This window comes from Patella vulgata, chromosome 5 (genome assembly GCF_932274485.2).
Source record: "Patella vulgata chromosome 5, xgPatVulg1.2, whole genome shotgun sequence".
In the NCBI taxonomy this organism is placed as follows: Eukaryota; Metazoa; Mollusca; class Gastropoda; family Patellidae; genus Patella; species Patella vulgata.
The window spans coordinates 60,164,798-60,186,709 of record NC_065883.2 but is presented as its reverse complement, the minus strand read 5'-3'; the positions used below and the strand labels follow the sequence as shown (position 1 = coordinate 60,186,709).

Sequence of the window (21,912 nt, the reverse complement as noted above, 5' to 3'; positions counted from 1 at the left end):
ATCCGATTTTGTTGAAACTGAAAATCTCTGTTCCTTCCGATATTGGTTTATGACCGCTGATGGTATGAAAAATCACGCTTTGGCTTGTGGACCCTCTAGAGGTCACAATTTTATTTCTATTTTACAAAACGTTCAAACATATCATCGGTACTCCATAATTATGCAAATACTATAATGAGCACGTAATACCATTTTTTGTCCGATTTTGATGAAACTTAAAATATATGTTTATATCCCAAAGATCTCGGTTACTTTCGGTATTGACGCATGTCGGTTAGTAGAATCCTGGATTATGGCCCCTGATTGTACGAAAAATCGCTAGTTTGCTTGTTCTCTGACCATGTCTTGCAAAATGTGGACGTATCTTGCATGGTAACCGCTTGAGGGAACAGTTAAAATGGTGTCATGACAGAGTGACGGCAATTATCGACATTAAAATGTGGGTGTGTAAAAATGAACATTCTTCGGCTACTGTTTCCCCTATTTAGTAAATTGGATTTAAACATTAAAATTCACTAGAATTCAGTATAACCCGACAGTATTAAAAGGATTAAGAGATATATGAACAAAATACGATTTCTTTCAATATTATTTATATCATAAAAATCAACATGGTATAAACATGCAACTTAAAAATACACCAAAAGCACCATGATGGTTGGATATTGTAAATCATTAATTAGAAAAATGGAAAGCTGTGATATTTGTTACTAAAGAGCCATACTGTAATTATTCATTTATACGTGTAACAATTGTGCTTGATATATACAAAAAAATATTCATAAAATAATCGCATATAATAATACTAGTATAACAGATCTTTTACTATGAAATTCTTGGTACACTATACAGATTCTAGAATTACTTTAAGGCTTCATAATTGTGCTGTAACGTTGATTCAATTCTATGTTTGAAATAGGAACCGCCCACAGCCATTCTGACAATCTTTGCAATAAAACTTATAAGCGACAGTCCCAAAATGACAACAGTAAAGATGGAATTGGGATTGGTGGGATCCCAGTTTTTGGCAATGATGCCCACGCAGGCGACAATGAGGACGACATAAGGAGTAAATACATATCTTGTATACTTGTTTAGAACTGAGAGATCAGTAGAAACAAATGCTACAAACTCGGCAGTGAGGAGTCCCAAGGCGATGCTAGAAGCTATTTCTCTACCCACGGGAGGATCAGTTGCGTATGCAATGACAGTTCCCAAATTGATCAAGGAAGCAATGCTGGTCCATGTAGCGTATATCGCAAGACCGTTTTGTACAATAAAAATGATTAACCAGATCTCCATCTGTCTCCCTTTGCAAACTAAGGCATCTTTATTCTTATTCAGAACCACGTAAGATATGATCATGCACACATAAAGTGTAAAGGCAATCAGAAACAAAAATATGGAAGATGCAACAAGATAAAGTCTATCCCATAAGAATAACCATGTGATATTGGAGACATTGTTAGCAATGTAAGCTATAAAGAAAGCTGGGGGTAGGAGAGTGGGATTGGAGTAAACGGGACCCTCTGTTGTCTGGCGACATAATGAAGTAAGGCTGTAAATTAGTATCAAAGCTTGCCATGCGTAGATAACTCCCCAGATAGCAAAGGTTACTCCAGCAGGGGTGACGTCAAGTGGATACATGGCAGATACATTTGCAATACCATGTTCAAACAGTCCTGAAAGACAATAAGAATTATGTAGTAAAGTACAGAGAATTGTAGAAAACAAGCAGTGAGGCTGATGTCCCCCGCCGAAATCTCAAAATTACACATTTATCTTTTTCGAGCAACCAAACTCAGCCAAAGTTTTGAAATACCTGGTAGTGAGTACACTAAGTTTCATCACTCTCCATCAGTTAGAATCAAAGTTATCTTATCCCAAAGCATCGACAAATGAAATTGCTTAGCCCTGCTTAAATTTAGCGGGAAATGTTAATCATTGAACTCAGTCAAGACATTCACGTAATGAACATAAAATTTAACCATTCTACCTCAATTAATAGTCTTGAACAATTGATTACCGCTACTAAACCTAAGAAGAAAATTCTCATCATAAAACTTAGTCAAGGTATTGATATAATGAATCTATACTCGGAGTTTCATCGCTCTCACCCAATTAGAACCAAAGTTATCATGTTCCAAAGTCTCAACCAATCAAATTGCTTATCTCTGCTTAGTGGCAAATGCGCATTATCGAACTCTGTCAAGGCATTCGCCTAATAAACACCTACACCAAGTTTGAGCAATTAGGAGAGTTATCGTGTCCCAGAAATAGCCTAATAAGAAAATTCTCATCATAAAACTTAGTCAAGGTATTGATATAATGAATCTATATTCGGAGTTTCATCGCTCTCACCCACGTAGAACCAATCAGACCGAAGTCCCTACTTTGCCTAAGCCGACAATACTCGGCATCAAACTTTGTTAAGGTACTGATGTAATGAAACTATACACGACGTTTAATCACTATCACTCGATTAGAATCGATCCAATCAAATTGCTTATTGCTCTGCTTACCCGAAAATGCTCTTTATCGAACTTAGTCAAGGTGTTGAGGTGATCAAATTATACACTACTCTCACTTAATTAGAACTAAAGTTATCGTGTCTTAAAGCATCAAGCAATCAAATTGCTCATCCCTGCCTACTCCATCCAGGCATTCACCTAATAAACATCTATACCAAGTTTGAACATTCTAGCTCAATTTGAAGGAGAATTATTGTGTCCCCCAAAAATGTGACGGAAAGACAGACAGACCCATTTTAGTTACCCCCTGTTTTCTTCGAAAGGCGCGGGACAATAAAGCTATGTATGGATGAGCTCCCGAGGTCGTACCATAGAACAACCAACGGGCGTTGCTTTCTGACTGTTGGCGGGTAGCTTAGTCTATGTACACACTGACCAGTCTTCTCTTTTCACATTATCAGTCACTGTGCTATACAGCATTGTAGAAATAAGGTTAAGCATAATTTAGGTATACCGGGGCCATATCTTAGGACAGCAAATGGTCGATGATTTCACCTTACTATACAGCATTGTACAAATAAGGTTAAGCATACTTTATGTATACCGGAGTCATACAGTAGGATTGCAAATGGGCGATGATTTCTTATTGGTGATCGAACGGAATAATATGGCCAGTTTTCTGTTTTCATATCTTCAGTCACGGTACTACACGGCATTGAAGTTGAGCTATCGTGGTTCTAACAAATGGAATAACAGTTATTCGCCTTTGGTTTAGTGTATGTACACACTGGCCAGATGCTGGTGTCATATTTTGAGTCACGGTTTTACATTATGTACGTAAATGAAAACACTATCTATGTATCTCAGTTCTAATTATCTCATATTTTACACGATAATAAAGCCCATTTAACTTACCATAGCTATTGGCTGGGTCAGCTGCTAAATAGTTAAGAACCTGTAACCCTGCAAATACTAGAGTTGACAGTATGATCAAAATTACCAGCCCCGGGTTTGATTGTTTCACCCCGCTCATCGTAGCAGACAGACGGTCTGTTGGTATAATCTGAAATACATCACAGGTAAAATCTATCAGCGTGAACTGGATCGAAACAGGGTCAAGGTACAATCTAACGTTACTAACAATCACCCTATTGACATTGGTCATCATTAACAGGATACTTAACATGTAACTTCTGAAGCACAGGAAGTAAAACCCTTCCATGTGCCTCCCCTCCCGTTACCAAACAACCCAGTCGGAGCAGAACAGTAACGCGTTAAACCCCATTTCATTTCGTTACCAAACAATAGAACGCATATTATTAAAGGCAAAAACCAGGGGGCTGTTTGACGAAATTTAACTAAGATAAAATCCAAATTTTAGTAATTTGATTGTATATTAAATATTAGATTGATTTTAGTGCTTAGCCAAACAAAATTGAAATATCTACTAAAATTTGGATTTTATCTCAATTTAAGATTTCGAGAAACATGGTCCTGAATACAGGAATAACGTATTATTCTCATAGTTTTCCCAACATTCGAACACCAGGTAAACATAGTGACCAGAGTGGTGATCACCACATGCAGATAGAGCCTTACATCAATGTCACCAGACCCCCCCCCCCCCCTCCAGCTTTCTTTCAGAGACATGCTTTGATTTACTTACTCTTTTGAACTGGTATTAAACTAGCTTTTATTGGTTGTAATTCTTAACATGTCAATCGTCTTATGTGTTTATGGCATAAAGTATAGGTAAACACGGTTTGGTCTCGTTTTGATGAGGAGAATGTTTACGTTTCATTGGTCAGTTTTAACTAAAAGTGTTGGAAATAAGAATAATATATCGATGTCTGACATTTGCTGGGACTTACCTTATGTAACAACTGATTCAGCAAAACGATGATATGTACTGCGTTTTATTAACACGAGTCGTGGTTATACAACATAAACATAGTTCAATATCTAGGCTGCGATCATTGTTAGCTAGTCATGGCTTCATAACATGCTATTAATAGATATGGTAGTCAGAATCAACAAGACACAAGTCAACAACCTTGTAATATAATGATGACTTGACTGTCGAACTTTCATATTACAGAAGTGTTGATCTTTTTAGTCACAAATAGGAGTTCAGTAGTCTGTTTTAGAGATTCCGAACTGCAGGGCTATTAATATCTAAAAATAAATTAATTGGAGTGTAATTACAAGAATATTTCTGAAATTATGAGAAAATAATTTGTATTGCATAAATAAAATACCTGTCGATAAACTGTTCTTGTCGATTTCTAATAGCGTGCACATACGCCACACTTCTCCGTGAGTAAACTCATCATACTGAAATAAAAGGGTTCCAGAGTAGTTCCCTGGCCCCCACCTAGACCTTACAAAGTTTGTATGTCATTTTAGTTGTGCTTAATACCCTCTTTCTAGGTCGTTAACAACAAAACATAAAAAAAGAACGACCAAAAAGACATGCCCTGTATTTCGAAAACTAACAAAGCAATTTAAATTGCTTTGTTAGTTTTCGAAATATCACAGATTTCGTACAATCTTCAACAAAATTGTATGCCAAATGGCTGTAATTCGTTGATTTCGCAATTAACAGGTTTTGATTTCGTTTGCTTTCTAATTATTGCAATATTGAAAAAAATGATGCGCACAAGACGTACTGTACATCTGGTACTACTTTCGATTATGGGTTTTTGTCATGCGGTGAATCCTCTTGCTGTCTTTGTTCGAATTTGGCGAATTCGTCCATTGGGCCTTGTAATTTAACTGCTAGTTAAGTTTAGTAGCATAGTCGCATAGTATTTCAGGTGTCTTTAATTATTTGCATGTAAACTTGTGGACATAAGAGTATGGCATACACAGTGACAACTGGTGACTGCATATACCATATCCAGTGACAGGGGTGGGGGTGAGTGGCCGAATGGTTTTTCATTGAGTCAAGTGTCGTGGTTTCTATTCCAAGCTTGTTCGTGACAAGAAGTGGGGTCGCCTGTCCAAACTCGTGACCCCCCCCCCCCCCCCACACACACACACACCGCTAAAGACCCCTACGCACAAGCGAATTATTGAAATAATATGTTAGTCCCCGAAATGACCTAGTTAACCCTGCACCCCCCCCCCCCTCTCTCTCGCTCTCCCTCTTTCTCTCTAAGTGGCACTTTGTGACTGCTATTCGAAATGTGATGTTCTCGTGTCAACGAGACAAGGGAGATAACTCCTCTGGGACTAAGACCGGTAATTGTTTCTCCTGATTTCAAGAAACGACGAATGTAGTCTGTATTAATAGCAGTTCTCTCTCTCTCTCTCTCTCTCTCTCTTTTGTTCTATGGAATTCAAGAAAAGTTTTTAAATATATTTTCTGTAAGGTTTTGGTGAATAGTCATGATTTTGATGCTGAAATATCAGTAAATACACAGACGTGAGTGAGGAAATCACGTACAAAAACTGACATCGGAGCCTATTGATTCAATTAATAGAGCGGAATGAAAAATTTTATCAGTTGATTGTGACATTGTTGGATTCTTGGTGGTTATAAAGATTAAGATCACCGGAATGTTAAAAAAAAAGGTGTTAGAGGCTACCAAATGTCAATGAGGAGAGGATTACTAGTCCTAACCGATACCGTACAATATTGTCCCCGGTGTTACCGTGTCACAATACAAGAGAGATAACTCCTCTAGGGATAAATAATACTGGTGGGGAGTTCGCATGGGACGAAAAACAGAGATCCACTCAAATACTGGTCTGTGCGTACGTAAAAAAAAACATTGACAGTTGGCATAGGGGGCAAAATTTCTATCAGAGCACACTGCATATCCGTCTTCTTTAGCTGGATTGGTGGCCGAGAGCTAGCTATGGACAGAATTTTCCCGTGTGGCAAAAGGACAAATCGAGATAATAGTCAGCGCACTTCCTAATTAGTACCCAATAAAGTGTAACGGAGAAAGCAGCCATACTGGACGTATTACATAATCTAAATAATATCTGGAGAGCGATCAGAAAAAATGGAGCGAGGGTTATGTTGTTGCATATAAAAAAGTAAATAATAATTTTATCAATCGAGTTTAACAGAGATTATCCTGTTCTCCCGAAGTCACGGAGGTTAAGTGATTTCTAATTGTTAGATGATCTTTTACGTGCTGCCAATGGTATACAACAGTCCTCTGGATTTACGGTCCATGCGAATTACTACACGGTCTAGGAACAAGACTGGAAAAACCCAAGGAACTTTCCTGGTTAAGCACCGGGCAGTGGCGGCGCCAGGGGGGGGGGCATTTGCCCCCCCATTAATCTGGTCTGCCCTCTGTTTGCCCCCCCCCCCCAATAATTTTAGAAAATAAAAAAAATTATTTGTGATACGTTTCGGTAATCAATACCTTCTACGGTGAATAAATCCCACATCCGCACTCAATCATAAACTTGCATGTTGTAGAGCATTTCCGACAGTCTATTTTTCAAAATTTTCTTGGCGAGGTCCCCAATGGACTCGCTACTTTGGCGCTCACAAGGGGAATTCGTTGAGGCTCGCAAGTCCGTTCGTTTGACATTTTGTTCTCTAGTCGGATAAACTAGTGATCAGGCGACGAACGGTATCCTGGCAGATCTATTTATCTCGACGATCGGTGCCTGACAGAATACTGTAAGACAGCATTTCCGGCAGTCTATTTTTCAAAATTTTCTCGGGGAGGACTCCCTACTTTGACGCTCGTGAGTGGGCTTCGTCGTGATTCGCAAGTCCATTCGTTTGACACTTTACCTCATCGATCAGTGCCTGAAATACTGCCAGGCTGCATTTCCGGCAACCTGTTTTTCAAAATTTTCTGGGGGAGGCCCCCTACCCCTAGTTAAAGCTGATGCCTTTGCCCCCTTAACCTTGGACTTTGCCCCAGCTTTGCCCCTCCCATAACCGACGGCTGGCGCCGCCACTGGCACCGGGACGTCCTGGTTAGTATTCCATTACCATACCAACAAAGTCACTGGGCTCCACTCTATTATGCGATAAATAGAAATATGTTTAACGTTCTAATAAAATATTTCAATCATGTTCAGACTGACATGTGGTTATTTTGTCTGTGTGGTCACTTGTGCAATGCCAGGAAAATGAAATGAAATGGGGTTTAACGTCCTACTGTTCTGCTCCTAACCTGGGCTAATGAAGACGGGCATACGCCATACAGTGTGCTATGAGGGAAATTTTGCCCGGACAGCGGCACTACGGCCTACTCTTATATCGAATTCCAACTGCCAAGGGATCTTTTACGTGCACGCCAATGTGTACACGGGACCTCGGTTTTTCGTCCCATCCGAACGACTAGACAGCTTTCCTTGTCAGCCCCTCCGTCCTGCATCACTGACAAGGGAGAACCACGCCGGAAAATCTGGATGAACTTTCTCGGCCAATGCAGGGATCGAACACCCGACCCCCAGGCTAGCGAGCTAGCGTCTTACCCACTTAGCCACGTGATCCCCTTGCAATGCCAGGAAGTTTCTTCTCGGGTCACGCCATAATTTAAATCCAAGACATTTTTGTCGAGAGCATCTGTTTTACCCACGCTAATGCGACCCCCCCCCCCCCTCTTCTCAAGGACATATTCGTGAAATTACATTTTTAGAATTTATTTACATTCTCAAATAAGTCATAAAACATGTTGGGGTTTGTTGTTTTTTTTTTTGGGGGGGGGGGGTATTTTTATTTTGATTTTTGTTGAACATTGTTGTAACTGAATAATAATAGTATGTCCCAATCTTTATTCTGGTCAACAAATTGTGCTATTTTACAATATTCCAATTTCATCTTAACACACCTAATTTAAAAAATTGGAAAAATTCAACTAAATGATTTGAAAAGCCTGACGTAAAGCTTTTCAAATGTGACTTGGATTAAAAAATATTTTTGAACCCTTTGGACAAGTAAAATGGGATTTAATGGATAATTTACACAATAGGTAGGACACTAACACATCTAGTACTTAGAATAAGGCTATTTTTTATTTTCTGGAGCTGTCAAGCCAGCAAGGTGTTATTGTCCCTTTAACAATATTATGCAGACAATGCGTCCATGACCTTCGTCTTAATCGGCCAATCCCGATAATATTTTGGAGAATAAAACTGGTCAATTTTGTGTTAAAATCACTTAAAATCCTCTACCTTAGGGCCGAGCAACTAACTCAATATATGTGATAAACCCGTCAGTCTTAATCTGGAAGTGGGGACCGGTGCCCAAAGCTGTATTATGCTGTGTCTGGATAAAACCAGCCTTTTATTTTATAAAAATAATGTGTAGGTGATATTTACCTTTCGTTATCAAGTACAGCACATGGGTCATTCACTGTATAAACGGGAATCGATTATCAGGTCACTCAACGAAAGAATTGACTCAATATTTTGAGCTGAAATTTTGAGACAGGGTAAATACACCATTTCTTTATATTTTGGCGCTTAACTTCCATACGTACTCGGACTTTTAATTTTGAGACTCTGTTCAATTCGGGATAGTCCTTTTAATACGACACTTCCAAAGGCCGATCATCGTAGTCTCTATCATATAGAGCCTAATATCGATAAAAAATATAATTGGTAACAATAATAAAATATTCTATTTATTAAATATAACGTACATAATATTCTAATAATTCCAATAAATAACATAAATAACGTTCCCTCTAAAATAACACTATTACACTGAGTATTTGTACTGAAGTATAAATGAGTAAATTTTACTCAAAGGACAATAATCAGTAATTATATATAAATACATTTATACTCTATGGTTAATGTTGTGATTAACGTAGATGAAACATGATTACGTTAAACCATAATGATATTTCAGATCTTTGAGACTCTCTATTTCATCTTTGTAGAGATTTTTATACCAAAGATGGGTAACTCTATCGTTATGATTAGGAACTCCAACGGTATCCTGTCCTCAGTAAAAAGTCTTCAGATTATCTTAATGCGTTCTGGAATGCGTATAACTATGTTGTTTGGTACACATCCACGTTTACTTTGTGATTTGTAAATAATTGAAAAGAATACCAGTTGTAGATTCTTAGTATTAAAATCCAACAAACTACCGTAGTTTTAGTTTTTTAGTACACCTATAAATTGCCCCCTCAAATTTTGTGTGGTCTGTGCGAAGTCTTTCACTTGTTCTTGCAGGGAAGCAAATATCGCAATAACGACACACATTCTAGATTATTCTGATCATCACATTTTATAATAGGTTCATGCTAATTTTTATGATTCTGGCAATTCTAATGTTACTCTCTATGAATGGTGGTGGTTGTATTACATCATATCAGTTAGTATATAATGTCAAACAACATGTATTCTAACTTTGTGCAGAACCACAGACATATGGAAGATCGGTAACTGCAAGCGCCACATGAGAGAAATCCAATAACTAAAACCGGTACCAGGTGTTTTAAATGATCTTAAATGCTAAAATAAAACTTTAGATTGGACCAATTAGATCTGAAATATTGAGGATAAAGGAATGATGTCGATTGTAAGGCAATCCAATTGATGTCAAGTTCGTAAATATCCCTATTTCAGCAATTTAGATAATTTTACAAGATAAGTCGCCACCATTCAAACTATCAGTCGCCACTGCTGAATAGAAATGGTGTCAATGTTTCAAACATTTTGAAACATTGAAGGTTATAAAACTCTCCGAATCCCAAATATAAAAACAAAATTGGTTTGTTAATAGATTGTAAGGTTTGGGCGAAAGGAGTAATTACTTGAATAGTAAATATGTCTGACCGACTGTAAATACAGTTGAGTTTGAATATTGTTAAGAAAATTAATTGAAGTTACATGTTATAATTGGTGTGTGTTTCGCTGCCTTGTGTTTTAATTGAAATCTGATATCAATCATCATTTGTATTTATACACATTTTAGGAATACCATTACCGTTGAATGGAGTTAGGGTATAGAATATCCGGTCCCATGTAGCTATCTGCGGTCATAATCGACATAACATTTACTAATTTCTATTCCCGGTTTATCTACATATTCCCTAATCTTACATATCAAGAGACATTGTAATTACAAAGTGGGTTTAACAATGTATTTGCCGATAAAGTTTATCTTCAGACTTCAGCGGTATAACAATATCTAATCCTCTATTTCAAAGGAATTACCCTCCCCTTTCTTTACCATGCGGTGAATTATCAAGTTTATTACATATAAACACATATAGTAAATAGGTTATGGCGGTATTACAATACCATGTCACTTAGCAAAGTGAATGTGTGGCTATTTGCTTCGTACAATATCCTTTTGTATCAAATTCGTATAACGACTTGGCACTCTTCACGTTAACACAACTAAATGTTGTAAGCTTATTATTCTCTTTCAGCTGATAATGTCAGGGTCAGATTAATAAGCATTGTGAACTATGTTATTAAAAAACCACACCAGTCCTGTCCCTTTCTTCTTGATATTTCTCTTAGCCCGGAATACTCGAATAATATCCAGAAGATAATACACTCACCAAGTCCTAATTATCCACGCCATCTCAATGTACGACCATTCTCCATCTGCGAACCACGGGAGGCGATGGTTATATTTCGGTGTTCTACCACTTGGAAAAACCATGTGCATAACTGGACAAACCAGAAAATGTACTTATGCGTGCTAGGTCCATGAATTACAAGTTAGTCGTACGATTTTATATCTCTGCTTGAATTCTTTGCAACTCGGAACGAAATTAATGTGAACAGGCCAAATAGCACATAAGGCGATCAGTTATAAAGAACGAATTCGCTAAGAAATAAGTTCCTTTCGGGAAGAGGATGTTCAGGTTCCTCACTAACGGTTGCTAATGGTTCTCGTCTTTCTACGGGTGTATCAGCTACTGGGTTGGTGACAATAACCGGAATAATCTCATCTATTTCAATATCGTTATCACTGGAGAAACTAGTTTCATTAGTGGTAGGATAGTCCGTACTATTTCCGTTTGTAACGGTACTGTTCGTAACAGTGCTGATGGTAATACTTGGCGGAGTAACTTTACGATTTGCTCGCACTATATGTATTAACATGCGGATGGATTTGATGATAGCGCATATCACAACAAAGGCAAGAAACACGGCTACGAATATTGCGTTGACCGAATCGGCTCTCCAGTTCTTAAGCAGCATCCCTGCTAAGGCTACCGCGATAGCAATGTAAGGCGTTAACACATATTTCGTAAATTTGTGAAAGATTGTTAGGTCAGTCAAAGCAAAGCTAATGAAATGGACGGCAAAGATGCACAAACATATTAAGGAACTCATGGCAGCCAACACGTTCCAATAAACCAAACACACAGCTAGATTTAAGTAGAAAATCACAGTTGTCCACCCTGCAAACAAAGCTACTCCATTTTGAACAATGACGATTATCATCCACATCTCTTTAGTTCTACGCGCTCGCGTTAATTTCTTGGAATAATGGTTTAACTTCCTGTATGAGACAACGAGTGACAGATAGAAACAGCCAGCTATCACAAACATGAATACTACAGCGGGGGCAATTAATAAACGATCCCACAAAAATAGCCATCCAGTTAATAACAAATAGGACACGGTCAAATAACCGAAAAAGAAAAAAGATAACAGTGTGGGACTGGTGTACACCGGTTTCTGGAGCGAAGTCTTACGGAAAATGGAAACTATACAATAGATGAAGATGATAAAATGCCATACATAGATAAACGTCCATAAAGTTAAAACATCTGCTGATAGGGCTAAATCAACCGGATATTCGTCACTGATTTTATTAACATCACGAGAGTATATCCCTGAAATACACAAAAAGATAAAATAATTCTAAATAAAGGCTTGTTTTCATTCAATACGAAATCACGGAGAAGGAAATGTGTAAGAGCTTCCAAGCCAGCTGGGGGTTGTAAAACGTGATAATTTCATCAGGATGATATGCATTGCTGCCTAATTTAACGGATTTACATGAAAAAAACCCAACTATTTACCTATCACCAGCTAAACGTTTTCGGGTACACTAGACTGGTGGAAATGAAACTAAAGTTAATTAGTCGAAGGACGGGAGAAATGGCTATATAAATATCCATCCAGTACAAATAATTGGGGATAACAAGACCGTTTCTGAGTGACTAACTACAAAACTGCATTAGGAAACTTCGAATTATTTGACTATCCAGGGCCGTCAGAATAATTTGCAAATCTGTTTATTACTTAAATATATGCTCTTATTGAAAGTGGTATAGGCTCTTTTAAAGGTAGTCTTTAATGAAACGCCCCTTGGCTAAAACTAACCTGCATATTCGCCAACGATGTTCATTATCAACAGCAACCCATAGGAAACTGTAGCTATTATAATGGTAAGTATTAGAAATGGCCGATGCTTCCCTGTATGTTCATCTTCGGGTTCTAGTACACAGCATCCAAACTACCAAGATAAAAATACAAACAAAATGGTAAGTAAGGAATGATGCTGGAACATTCCGAGGATCTTTCTCGGCCAACAGCCCAATGTATCCCCCAACCTTCACCTGTTATTAAGTCAACGCCTCACCGAGCCATCAGTGCTCTAAATATTATCATATAAAACACGGTATGTAAATAGATCTTAAGTGGCAATCATATATATAAAGCAAAGTGAAATAGGGTTTAACGTCACAGTCTACTAGCGGCGTTACGGTCTACTATTATTTAGGCTTTCTTTTACGTGTACGATAACGTGTACATCGGTTTTTGTTCCAACGACTAGACGCTTTCCTTGTCATGCCCCCCCCCCCCACGCCCTACACCACAGACAAGGGGAAACCAAGCTGGAAAATCCAGGGAAACTTTCTTGGTAATGGGCTATTGCGGCTCAAACTAGTGGTATCAGCTCTTCAAGAAAGTGTCAGTAACAGCCGCCACAAGTATGTGAAATGATATACACAATGTATCTAATGAAAAATAATGTCTGAACACCCCCCCCCCACACACACACACACACACACTCCAATCATAATGTAACTGTATTAACCGCCTTACTTTCCTATTCCTCGCATACCGAATTTATTAATGATAAGAGACGATATTTGTATGGAATAACATTCTCAGCACCGGTTAAGATAGATTAAGCTTCTCTTTTTAGGTGATATTTATTTATCTGGTCCAAATTAGAATGCGAAACGAAAGTGGGTTTGCATTATTCCCAATTTAAAAGACCAGACTATACTGTAAAGAAAATCTATATTTGACCATAAACTACAATGCAGATACAATTGTGTATTGTAATTCACAATGACCCATAATAGAGACCCCCAACAATAGTCTGAGTAGCGCTACACGTAAATAACAATCAAATAATACAAGTCAATGATAATTCATGTAAAACTAACGATATAGTGGTTGGTATACTACATACACGTATTCTATATCTGAAAAAGTCCACATATTTCTACATTCTAATAACAATGGCAGCTATAGCTAGTGTAAACCTTTAAAAGGGATACTCCTGGAAGAGGGGCGCTTTATTATTCTTATTATTTGTTTATAATTCATTGAGTAATTTCTTTTTCTCCGTTTATTATTCTTATTATTTGTTTATAATGACCCCCTACCCCCCGTACTGAAGCCTTACCAGACAAAATGAAAACCCCAAATCAATATAAGATTAGATACTCTCTCTCTCTCTCTCTCTCTTTATCAGGTGCTGGATTCTTCCTTCAGAAACAACAAAGGCCACACACTCACCTTCAAGCCCCAAGGATTAGTTGCACCACCCTGCCATTCAACCGGACAAATCTACCAGACCGACGAAAACGACCAAAATATATATATATGTACATACTATGTCTAAATGTTCGTCCAAATTTATGTCTGTTTTGTCAAATGTCCGTATTGCGTCCATGTCTGTAAATGTTTGTCCTTGTCTAAATGTTCGCCCTTCTTCATGTATGTTTTGTCACAAATTCGTCTGTTTGTCAATGTCTACTGGCACTTCTTTATTCTTTGCACCCGTTATCTCGTGTCTTGTCCTGTTACCTATTGTCTTCTGTACATATATATATAAAAATCTAATTATCTTTTTTCCACTAATCACATTGTAAATATCTCACTATGTATATATAACATGTAATTGTCTGCGATGTCACCTCGGTGGAAGCGGACGTTAAAGAAAGCTATTTCACACAAGATTGGCGCCTTGAATTTTGTTAAAGTTGATTACCTATTATGCTTATTTATATATTGTTAGAATATAGAAACAGGTGAATCATCTGCTTCAAGACACTAGTATACTAGAATTATGAACTTCAAAAATTGGTTAGTCCCGAAGTGACCTAGTTTCTGTCGTGTGGACGTTAAACCCCATTTCTCTCTCTTTCAAATATTGGGGGGAAATAGAAGAGATAATATACACCCGATCTTTATAACGAAACACGTGCTTATGTTTTTTTTTTTTTAAATTCCAGTTCTAGAAACTTGTAAATTATCGCATGTTTTAATCTTATAATGTATCTGGTTACTGCGTGTGCGGAGAACGTTTAGAAATTTGGGCATCAATTTCTTTGTGTTGCCCATTATTGTTACTAATTCGATTCAATGGCCCATGAGACAGTATGATGACGTATCATTCAACCTCATTGTGGATAGTTCCTACTGGGTAAGAGGCACGTGCACAATCTAATTTCAAATCACTTAAAGCTCATAATAAATGTTAGTCCCGGAATTTAAAATTTTTTGTTTGTTTGTAAATTTTGGTACTTCTCAAGGTCCTATCTTAGGTCCAACACTTTTAAGTGTTTGCCTAAAAGATATCTAAAAATTACGAATCAAAACGAACAACAATAATTTATTATTAGCCAAACAAGCTCAAAGAAATAGCAGGACTGCTGTAAAGTATGAACTTATCGGGAACAACACATTGGATCAAATGCGAATTTAAGAAATCAATCACATCAAAATATCTGATAGCGAATGCTCCTCAACAAAAACCAGAGAAAAATTCAGCTTATTTTTCGTTTAGTAACGGTGGTATTTAATATATGCAATACTATTTTTACTGTTAGTAATATTAACCAGTAAACCACTACACACCATACAACTCGAATCATATATAAGAAGAATAGAATCTTGCCTCGCTGACACCAGTCAAAACATGGGCTCACAGAGCAGTAAATGGTAACACTAAATCAGTTATAAAAAGAACATAAATTATTACCAATGACAAATATTACAATAAGTTATGTCTCCACCATTCAACAAACTTGGCTGTCCAAAAATGTTCACACGAGACCATAAACCGGCCGGCCCGTGCGTTTAAGTACTATCAAATTAGTAGATTGCTTATTCATACAATATTACGACCAAGTTCACGTGAAATGGCCAAAAATTAATATTGTGGTTTCATGTCTACTCGAAATATGATATTCTAAAATAATATTTCTTCAAAATTGCATAATATTCACATGGTAAAATTTATTAATGTAGGGTATACTTCAAAAATTAGATTTTTAATGATTCGTCTTCAGATGCACAAGAAGTTTGGGAATTAGCCCTTTTCCCTCTGTTTTCACCTTAATATTGTTAATGTAGCCATGGTGTAAGTTATGGATAATTAAACCAATTTTCCCCAATTAATGAGAAATAACGCAACAAACCATTGATTCAACAGTTTCATAACCAGTATTCAAAACAGAAAGATAACAAAGCCTTAACTGGTATATAGTGGCTAAACCCAAGATAGACCTTGCACGTCTAAAGTTGACAAACTTTCCTATTGCAACAATCGAAAATAATTGTCGCGTGGCTATCAAGTTGGTGGTTTACGCTAGATCAAAAATAAGCTTGTGAATTATCATCCACGGGATTAAGTGGTGTTCGAGGGCTCACTCCATTTTGTATGTAAACAGGTAAGAACTTAAGCTGAGGATTATCCTTCATGACTATTCAGATAAATCCCACCGAATAGATTTGATATTTTATTACTCTCACAAAAATAATATACTACTAGGAAAAGTAAACAAAGCATTCATCACAAACCTCTTTCGCGCACGGCTGTAATAATTAAATTTTTAATACATAATCTTAAAACACGTAAAAAAGGTATTAAAAACCATAACATCTGATGAGTTCACATACCTTACCAATTTCGTTGCAGTTTTGCATGTAGTCACTATTCCTTTTAATATATATATATATATAACATCCCTGATATCTATTGTAATGCATGTACCACATTTTGTCCAAGATAGAATATAATTGTGTGAAAAAATGCTGAAAATACCGAGAAAAAAAAAATTCGGCCTCGCCCTAGCCTATCCCCTCTACCACCCATCTTATAAAATGAAATGAAATTGAGTTTAACGTTCTACTACTTGATGAAGACAGACCCTCCTTATAGTTATCTATACTAATATTTGTGACTATCTGTTTGTCTGTCTGTTCGGGGTTGGCGGCTACCGTATAGGGCTGTCCCGAAGCTGAAATTTGGTGTATAGGGGTGACTCGGACCGGGGAGTAACATAGGCTAGTTGGCGTTGGACTATCACTTACGGTTTCTGAGATATACTACTTTCAACCCGTGCAGCACCGGGTCATTCGCTAGTCTACTATATTTGTGAATTGATTAAATGTTCTAGAAAAAGTAAAATACTAGAATCTCCTCTTCTGAAATCCAAGTACACTGTCTTGATTTAGACTGGCCCCACCACGCCCGCTTTAGCAAGAATAATATAGAGTTCTCTCTCTTATTATTTAGATGTTGGATTATTGAATGTGGAAGGGTCATTAATGAAGATTAACATTAATGCTGTGTTATTTTTTCATATATCATTAGATCAACGAAAGAGCTAAAGAAATAAAGTATAACTTTACATGCAGAATGGGTTTGAGTTCAATATGCAGCCGCTTGTACGTGACGAGGAGTATGGTCGCCTGTCCAACTTCGTGGGATTTCTCCGGGTCCTTCGAATTTCTCCTACTGCTAAAGATTCCTACGCGCAAGCGAATTAATGAATTAAAATTGAACCATATGGCCTAGTTTGTGTCGAGTGAACGTTAACACCCATCCCCCTCCCCCCCCCCCCTCTCTCTCTCTCGTTAAGAATTACAAATATAACCACACGTTATTTAATACCTTCCCAAAATAAATATATTTTTTCGAGCGATCTTATTTACAAAATATAATACTAAATATCAACACGTCTTAAATCAAACATTAATTTTTATTTACACGTTTTGGACTTATTTTCGTTTCCATTGGTAGTCTATTCTAAATTAATGGTGCCAATATAATCCGTTACTTTTATTCAAATAGGCTAAACCATTCTGAAGTTTTATCTTTGAAGTTTCCGATGAAAGATTTGCTTAATAAGATCAAGTATTTTTTATTTAAAACGCAAAATAATAATACTTCTATAAAATCTTTTGAATATCGAAATAACATAATTTAAAAATATACATAAATATATAACTTTTGATTGTGTAAATACGGACATTAAAAAAATGAAACTTGAAATGATAAAATATAAGGAGTAAAGTAACACTAGTTGGTATAGAAAAATGTATGAAATCTTATATCGGCTAGTACTAATTTGAATAATATAACTATTGCTAAAAAGAATTGAAATATTGAAGGTATTATTCAAACTATCTACATGTATTTACAATTAATATGTATCTGTAAAAACTAATGCAGAAAATCCCAATAAAACAGAAAAAAAGCCGTGTACATACCGAGGTAGCCATTTTTGAGGGCACTGAAGTGTTGTCATACTATACGTATTCCGCGGTCTTGTGACAAATTCATGCCGACGTTACGATACCCCTGTTCTCATTTAAAAATAGTTAGTATGTATTCTTTTGATAACCATTCACACATTAGCAAGACCTATAAACCTTCCCCCGTTATATCGACAGCACGCTTCAATAAACACAATTGAATGTTCCGAAAATGTAATTATATTCTCTGAAAAATAAATATGATTTTGATAACCCTCCCAAATTATGAATTGATAACAGTTGTATATTGTATGTTTGTGAATGACATGGGTTGTTGTACATTTCATATTTGTAAAGGAATACTCTACTAGGCAACACGGTAATACTTTCACCAGTAGCCCTGTGGTAATCCAACCATCGATTGCTAGGAATGTAAGGAATGCACAATCCCATTGATATATTATCGAAGGATGGAATTATACCAATCCAGTCATAGATGTTGTAATTGTTACTAATGTAATGTATCAACTATCCCACTCATAAACAAATTGTTCTATCCCTCGCAATTCTACGATAGGTTTCCCATTCTACGATAGGTTTTATCGCTGGAATGCCACGTCAAATTCATTACCACACTATCCTTTATTATTACACAAACACCCTTTATTAATTAACACACTACAACTTATAATATCACACTTTAGCATTACACAATAAGATTTTACTGGCAGACCCCTTTTGTTTATCGTTTTATATATTTACTATCACTTTTAGCTATAATTACACAATAATATTATTCTAGCATGTCATCACTTTTTATCGTTATATATCATTATATCATCACATTTTATCATTACACAATAATATTTTACTGGCAGATCACCTTTGTTTCTCATTATACTCACATTTCGCTATTACACACTAATATTTTACTAGTATATTATCACTTTTTATCATTATATTACCACTCTTTATCAATATACTCCCAAAATTATAAATGGTATTAGGTGGTCTAGAATGAACAGACATGCCCTGTATATATAATTGTGTTTCAATTAAATACAAGGAAATCACATTTATTTGAAAGTATTTTTCCATTTCGTTAATCACACCCCTTTTTGAACTAACTCACACATTCACAATCACTTAATAAGTCTTGGTTTACGGAATATATCTGAAATATATGGCAAATATATAACATTTCCCAACGATACATACGTTTTATTGTGCATGACCCAAGTCATTATCGACCAAAATCGATTTCATAACTATTAATCAACACCGTACCGGCATTATCTAGTTCCGTTAGAACTTGTATTGCAAGACTTTCATATAAGGCAAGGCCAAATCTTGAATTTAGACCTGATAGCATGTCTAATGACATGAAAGTTTCAATGAAATTGAATTAAACATTGGATTAACGGTATACAAAAAGAAACGTTTCTTTCTGCTACCATTCACCATAACACACAAACTTTAACCGGTCGCAAATTACGTCTTTTTTGTAAATAATTTCTTCTTTTTTTTAAAATTATGATTGAAGCCCGTAGTATTACGTGAAAGGACTGTTAAGCGCAGTGGAAGCTTATTACGGTTTAATATTTGTTGTTTATTTCTTGCAATGTCTGTAGTTTGTCTTGTCCGCGGGTTTGTCTTATCGGTTTTGTTTGATTGTAGTGCGGTTCTCCTGCACTTACTATTTGAACTACTGTTATGGGTATATATGAATAAAACTCCATATTGACAGGTATTGTTCGTCGAGCTTTTTTCGAAAAAAAGAAAGAAGAATATACGTTGATAAAGATATACAATTGCTAATGCTTTAATAAAAATCACTCAATCATGTTGTTAAATACGAATACACCGAAACAGATTTTGTAAGAATATTAGAATTCATGATAGAAAACATCGTTTTTCCAGTTAGCTGGTGTTCCTATGGGTACCAACAGTTCGCCAATGTTTGTGCTTGGGGTCGGGTGGGGGGGGATGGTTAGCACGCGCGCGCTGTATCATACGGTCTGTCATTGAGTCAACTGGCGGGGTTTCGATTCCCCGGTTGTACGTGACAAGGAGTAGGGTTGCCTGTCCAACCTCGTGGGTTTTCTCCACTGCTAAAGACCCCTACGCGCAAGCGAATTATTGAAATAGAATTGAAGCATGTGTTAGTCCCGAAATGACCAAGTTTGTGTCGAGTGGACGTTAAACCCCATCTCTCTCTCTCTCTCTCTCTCTCTCTCTCTTTCTTTCTCTCTCTCTCTCGCTTGGGCTCAGACTTAATGCAAAAACTCGTAAAATAAAATGAAAAGCTTATCAAACAATTCAATTTCACTCACAGATATTGATTTGTCGATTAACAATTCAATGACTTCATCAATCCTGATTAGTTAGAGATTAAGAACCTGGCATGTGCTAAAACCATTAACCCAAATATTTTTCATTTTGTATTTATGGAATTGGAATTACGACCGTCCTAAATATGAAATATCTCTCTGAATCATAAAGCATGCAAGATTAAGCGTGTTAAGGTAGACCGTAATTTGGTTTTATGCGCACTTAATGCAGGGGAAAGTTCCTCGCAACGGTGTAAAGTTTTATTTTGGGTGTGGTGCGGAGTGGAAAAGGTGGGGTGCCAATAATTGTGCATGTAAAGTATAGAACACGCCATAAACTTCAGACATTTAACAACATTGATATGTATGACTGAATGTTCAGAAAGTCCTTTAACGTTAAATAGGCCATTATTATAAGTATTGTGAATCTAAACAGCCTTGCCCCTCCTTTTGAAGATAATTACAATGCGCAAGGTTTGTGATATTCATATAACGGTAATACAAGCTAATGACCATTAAATGTGTCACTGAGGCGTGTTCTTCTCAAGCTTTCAATGCAATGGAACTTTTATCTTGATAATAGAATAAATTACAATCAAAATGTAAGAAATGGGCCATAAAATTCGTTTTATTGTATCTATTAGTAGAAAGCGTGAGACGTATTAAAGAGGATTTTCTCGACTGTTCAAGTTAGTCGAATAACTATTATATAATTACTTTTTTTCCTATAAAACGTAAGGGTGTATTGTACTGCAAACCGTTTAAGTATTTTTAGAAAATACCTGCAATTATATCACGATTGACCGATTAAAACTTCGACAATAATCTAAATAAAAAATTCCAGTCTGCAGTACAAAACCTGCTCTACTTAATCGTCTTAATAATGATATCGCGTGTAATTTGAAAGGCGTAAGGCAGTTCCGTTAATCTTATTGGATTTTGGTACTACTTTCCATAAGATCGATCTGCCAACCCCATCGAGAGACTTAGAAATCATTACGGCATCTCAGGGATCGCATAGCCGATTCAGTTGTACTAAACTGGTCGAACACAGAGGATCTTGATTGACTCCAATCAGCCAGTTCTTGACTTAGATGGTGTTCGCCGCGGATCAGTTCTGGTTCCTGTCCCACACAAACGTAAAGTGAATTTGACCTTTCGACAAGGGCTTTAAAGGCTATGGGGGTACTGTATTTATACACACCTGAATGTTTATGCGCTCAAGAGAAATTCATGACGTAAATAAATATATGCGAAAGTGAAATAAACATTTTGAAGTATTCCGTCCTCCATATATTATACCAATAAAAGCTGGCAGTGCAGCAAGCAATCTGATTAAAATACAGATGTATATTTCTTTCGTTTTTTTTATAAGTTCGATGGCCTACACTACATAAGGATCTGACAAGGTGTACTCGAAG

At 36.6% G+C, this 21,912-nt stretch overlaps 2 protein-coding genes across 3 annotated transcripts; both read right to left on the bottom strand.

The window, feature by feature from the left end:
• Positions 1-576: 576 nt before the first annotated feature.
• On the bottom strand, positions 577-4,497 carry LOC126820357 (uncharacterized). Of its 2 annotated transcripts, none has more exons than XM_050548256.2 (3): positions 4,343-4,497; positions 3,387-3,534; positions 577-1,682 (listed from the first exon to the last, which is right to left on the bottom strand). In XM_050548256.2, the coding sequence occupies exons 2-3, from the start codon at positions 3,502-3,504 to the stop codon at positions 862-864; spliced, it is 939 nt and encodes a 312-aa protein (XP_050404213.1). In that variant the 5' UTR covers positions 3,505-3,534; positions 4,343-4,497; the 3' UTR covers positions 577-861. The 2 variants fall into 2 exon arrangements, with proteins under 2 accessions (XP_050404213.1, XP_050404214.1); XM_050548257.2 differs by lacking the exon at positions 4,343-4,497 and adding an exon at positions 4,138-4,240.
• Positions 4,498-9,097: 4,600 nt separating this feature from the next.
• Positions 9,098-18,324, bottom strand: LOC126820358 (uncharacterized). The gene is made up of 3 exons (XM_050548258.2): positions 18,177-18,324; positions 12,762-12,894; positions 9,098-12,268 (listed from the first exon to the last, which is right to left on the bottom strand). Exons 1-3 carry the CDS (start codon positions 18,186-18,188, stop codon positions 11,229-11,231), a joined length of 1,185 nt encoding a protein of 394 aa, XP_050404215.1. The 5' UTR covers positions 18,189-18,324; the 3' UTR covers positions 9,098-11,228.
• Positions 18,325-21,912: the final 3,588 nt, after the last annotated feature.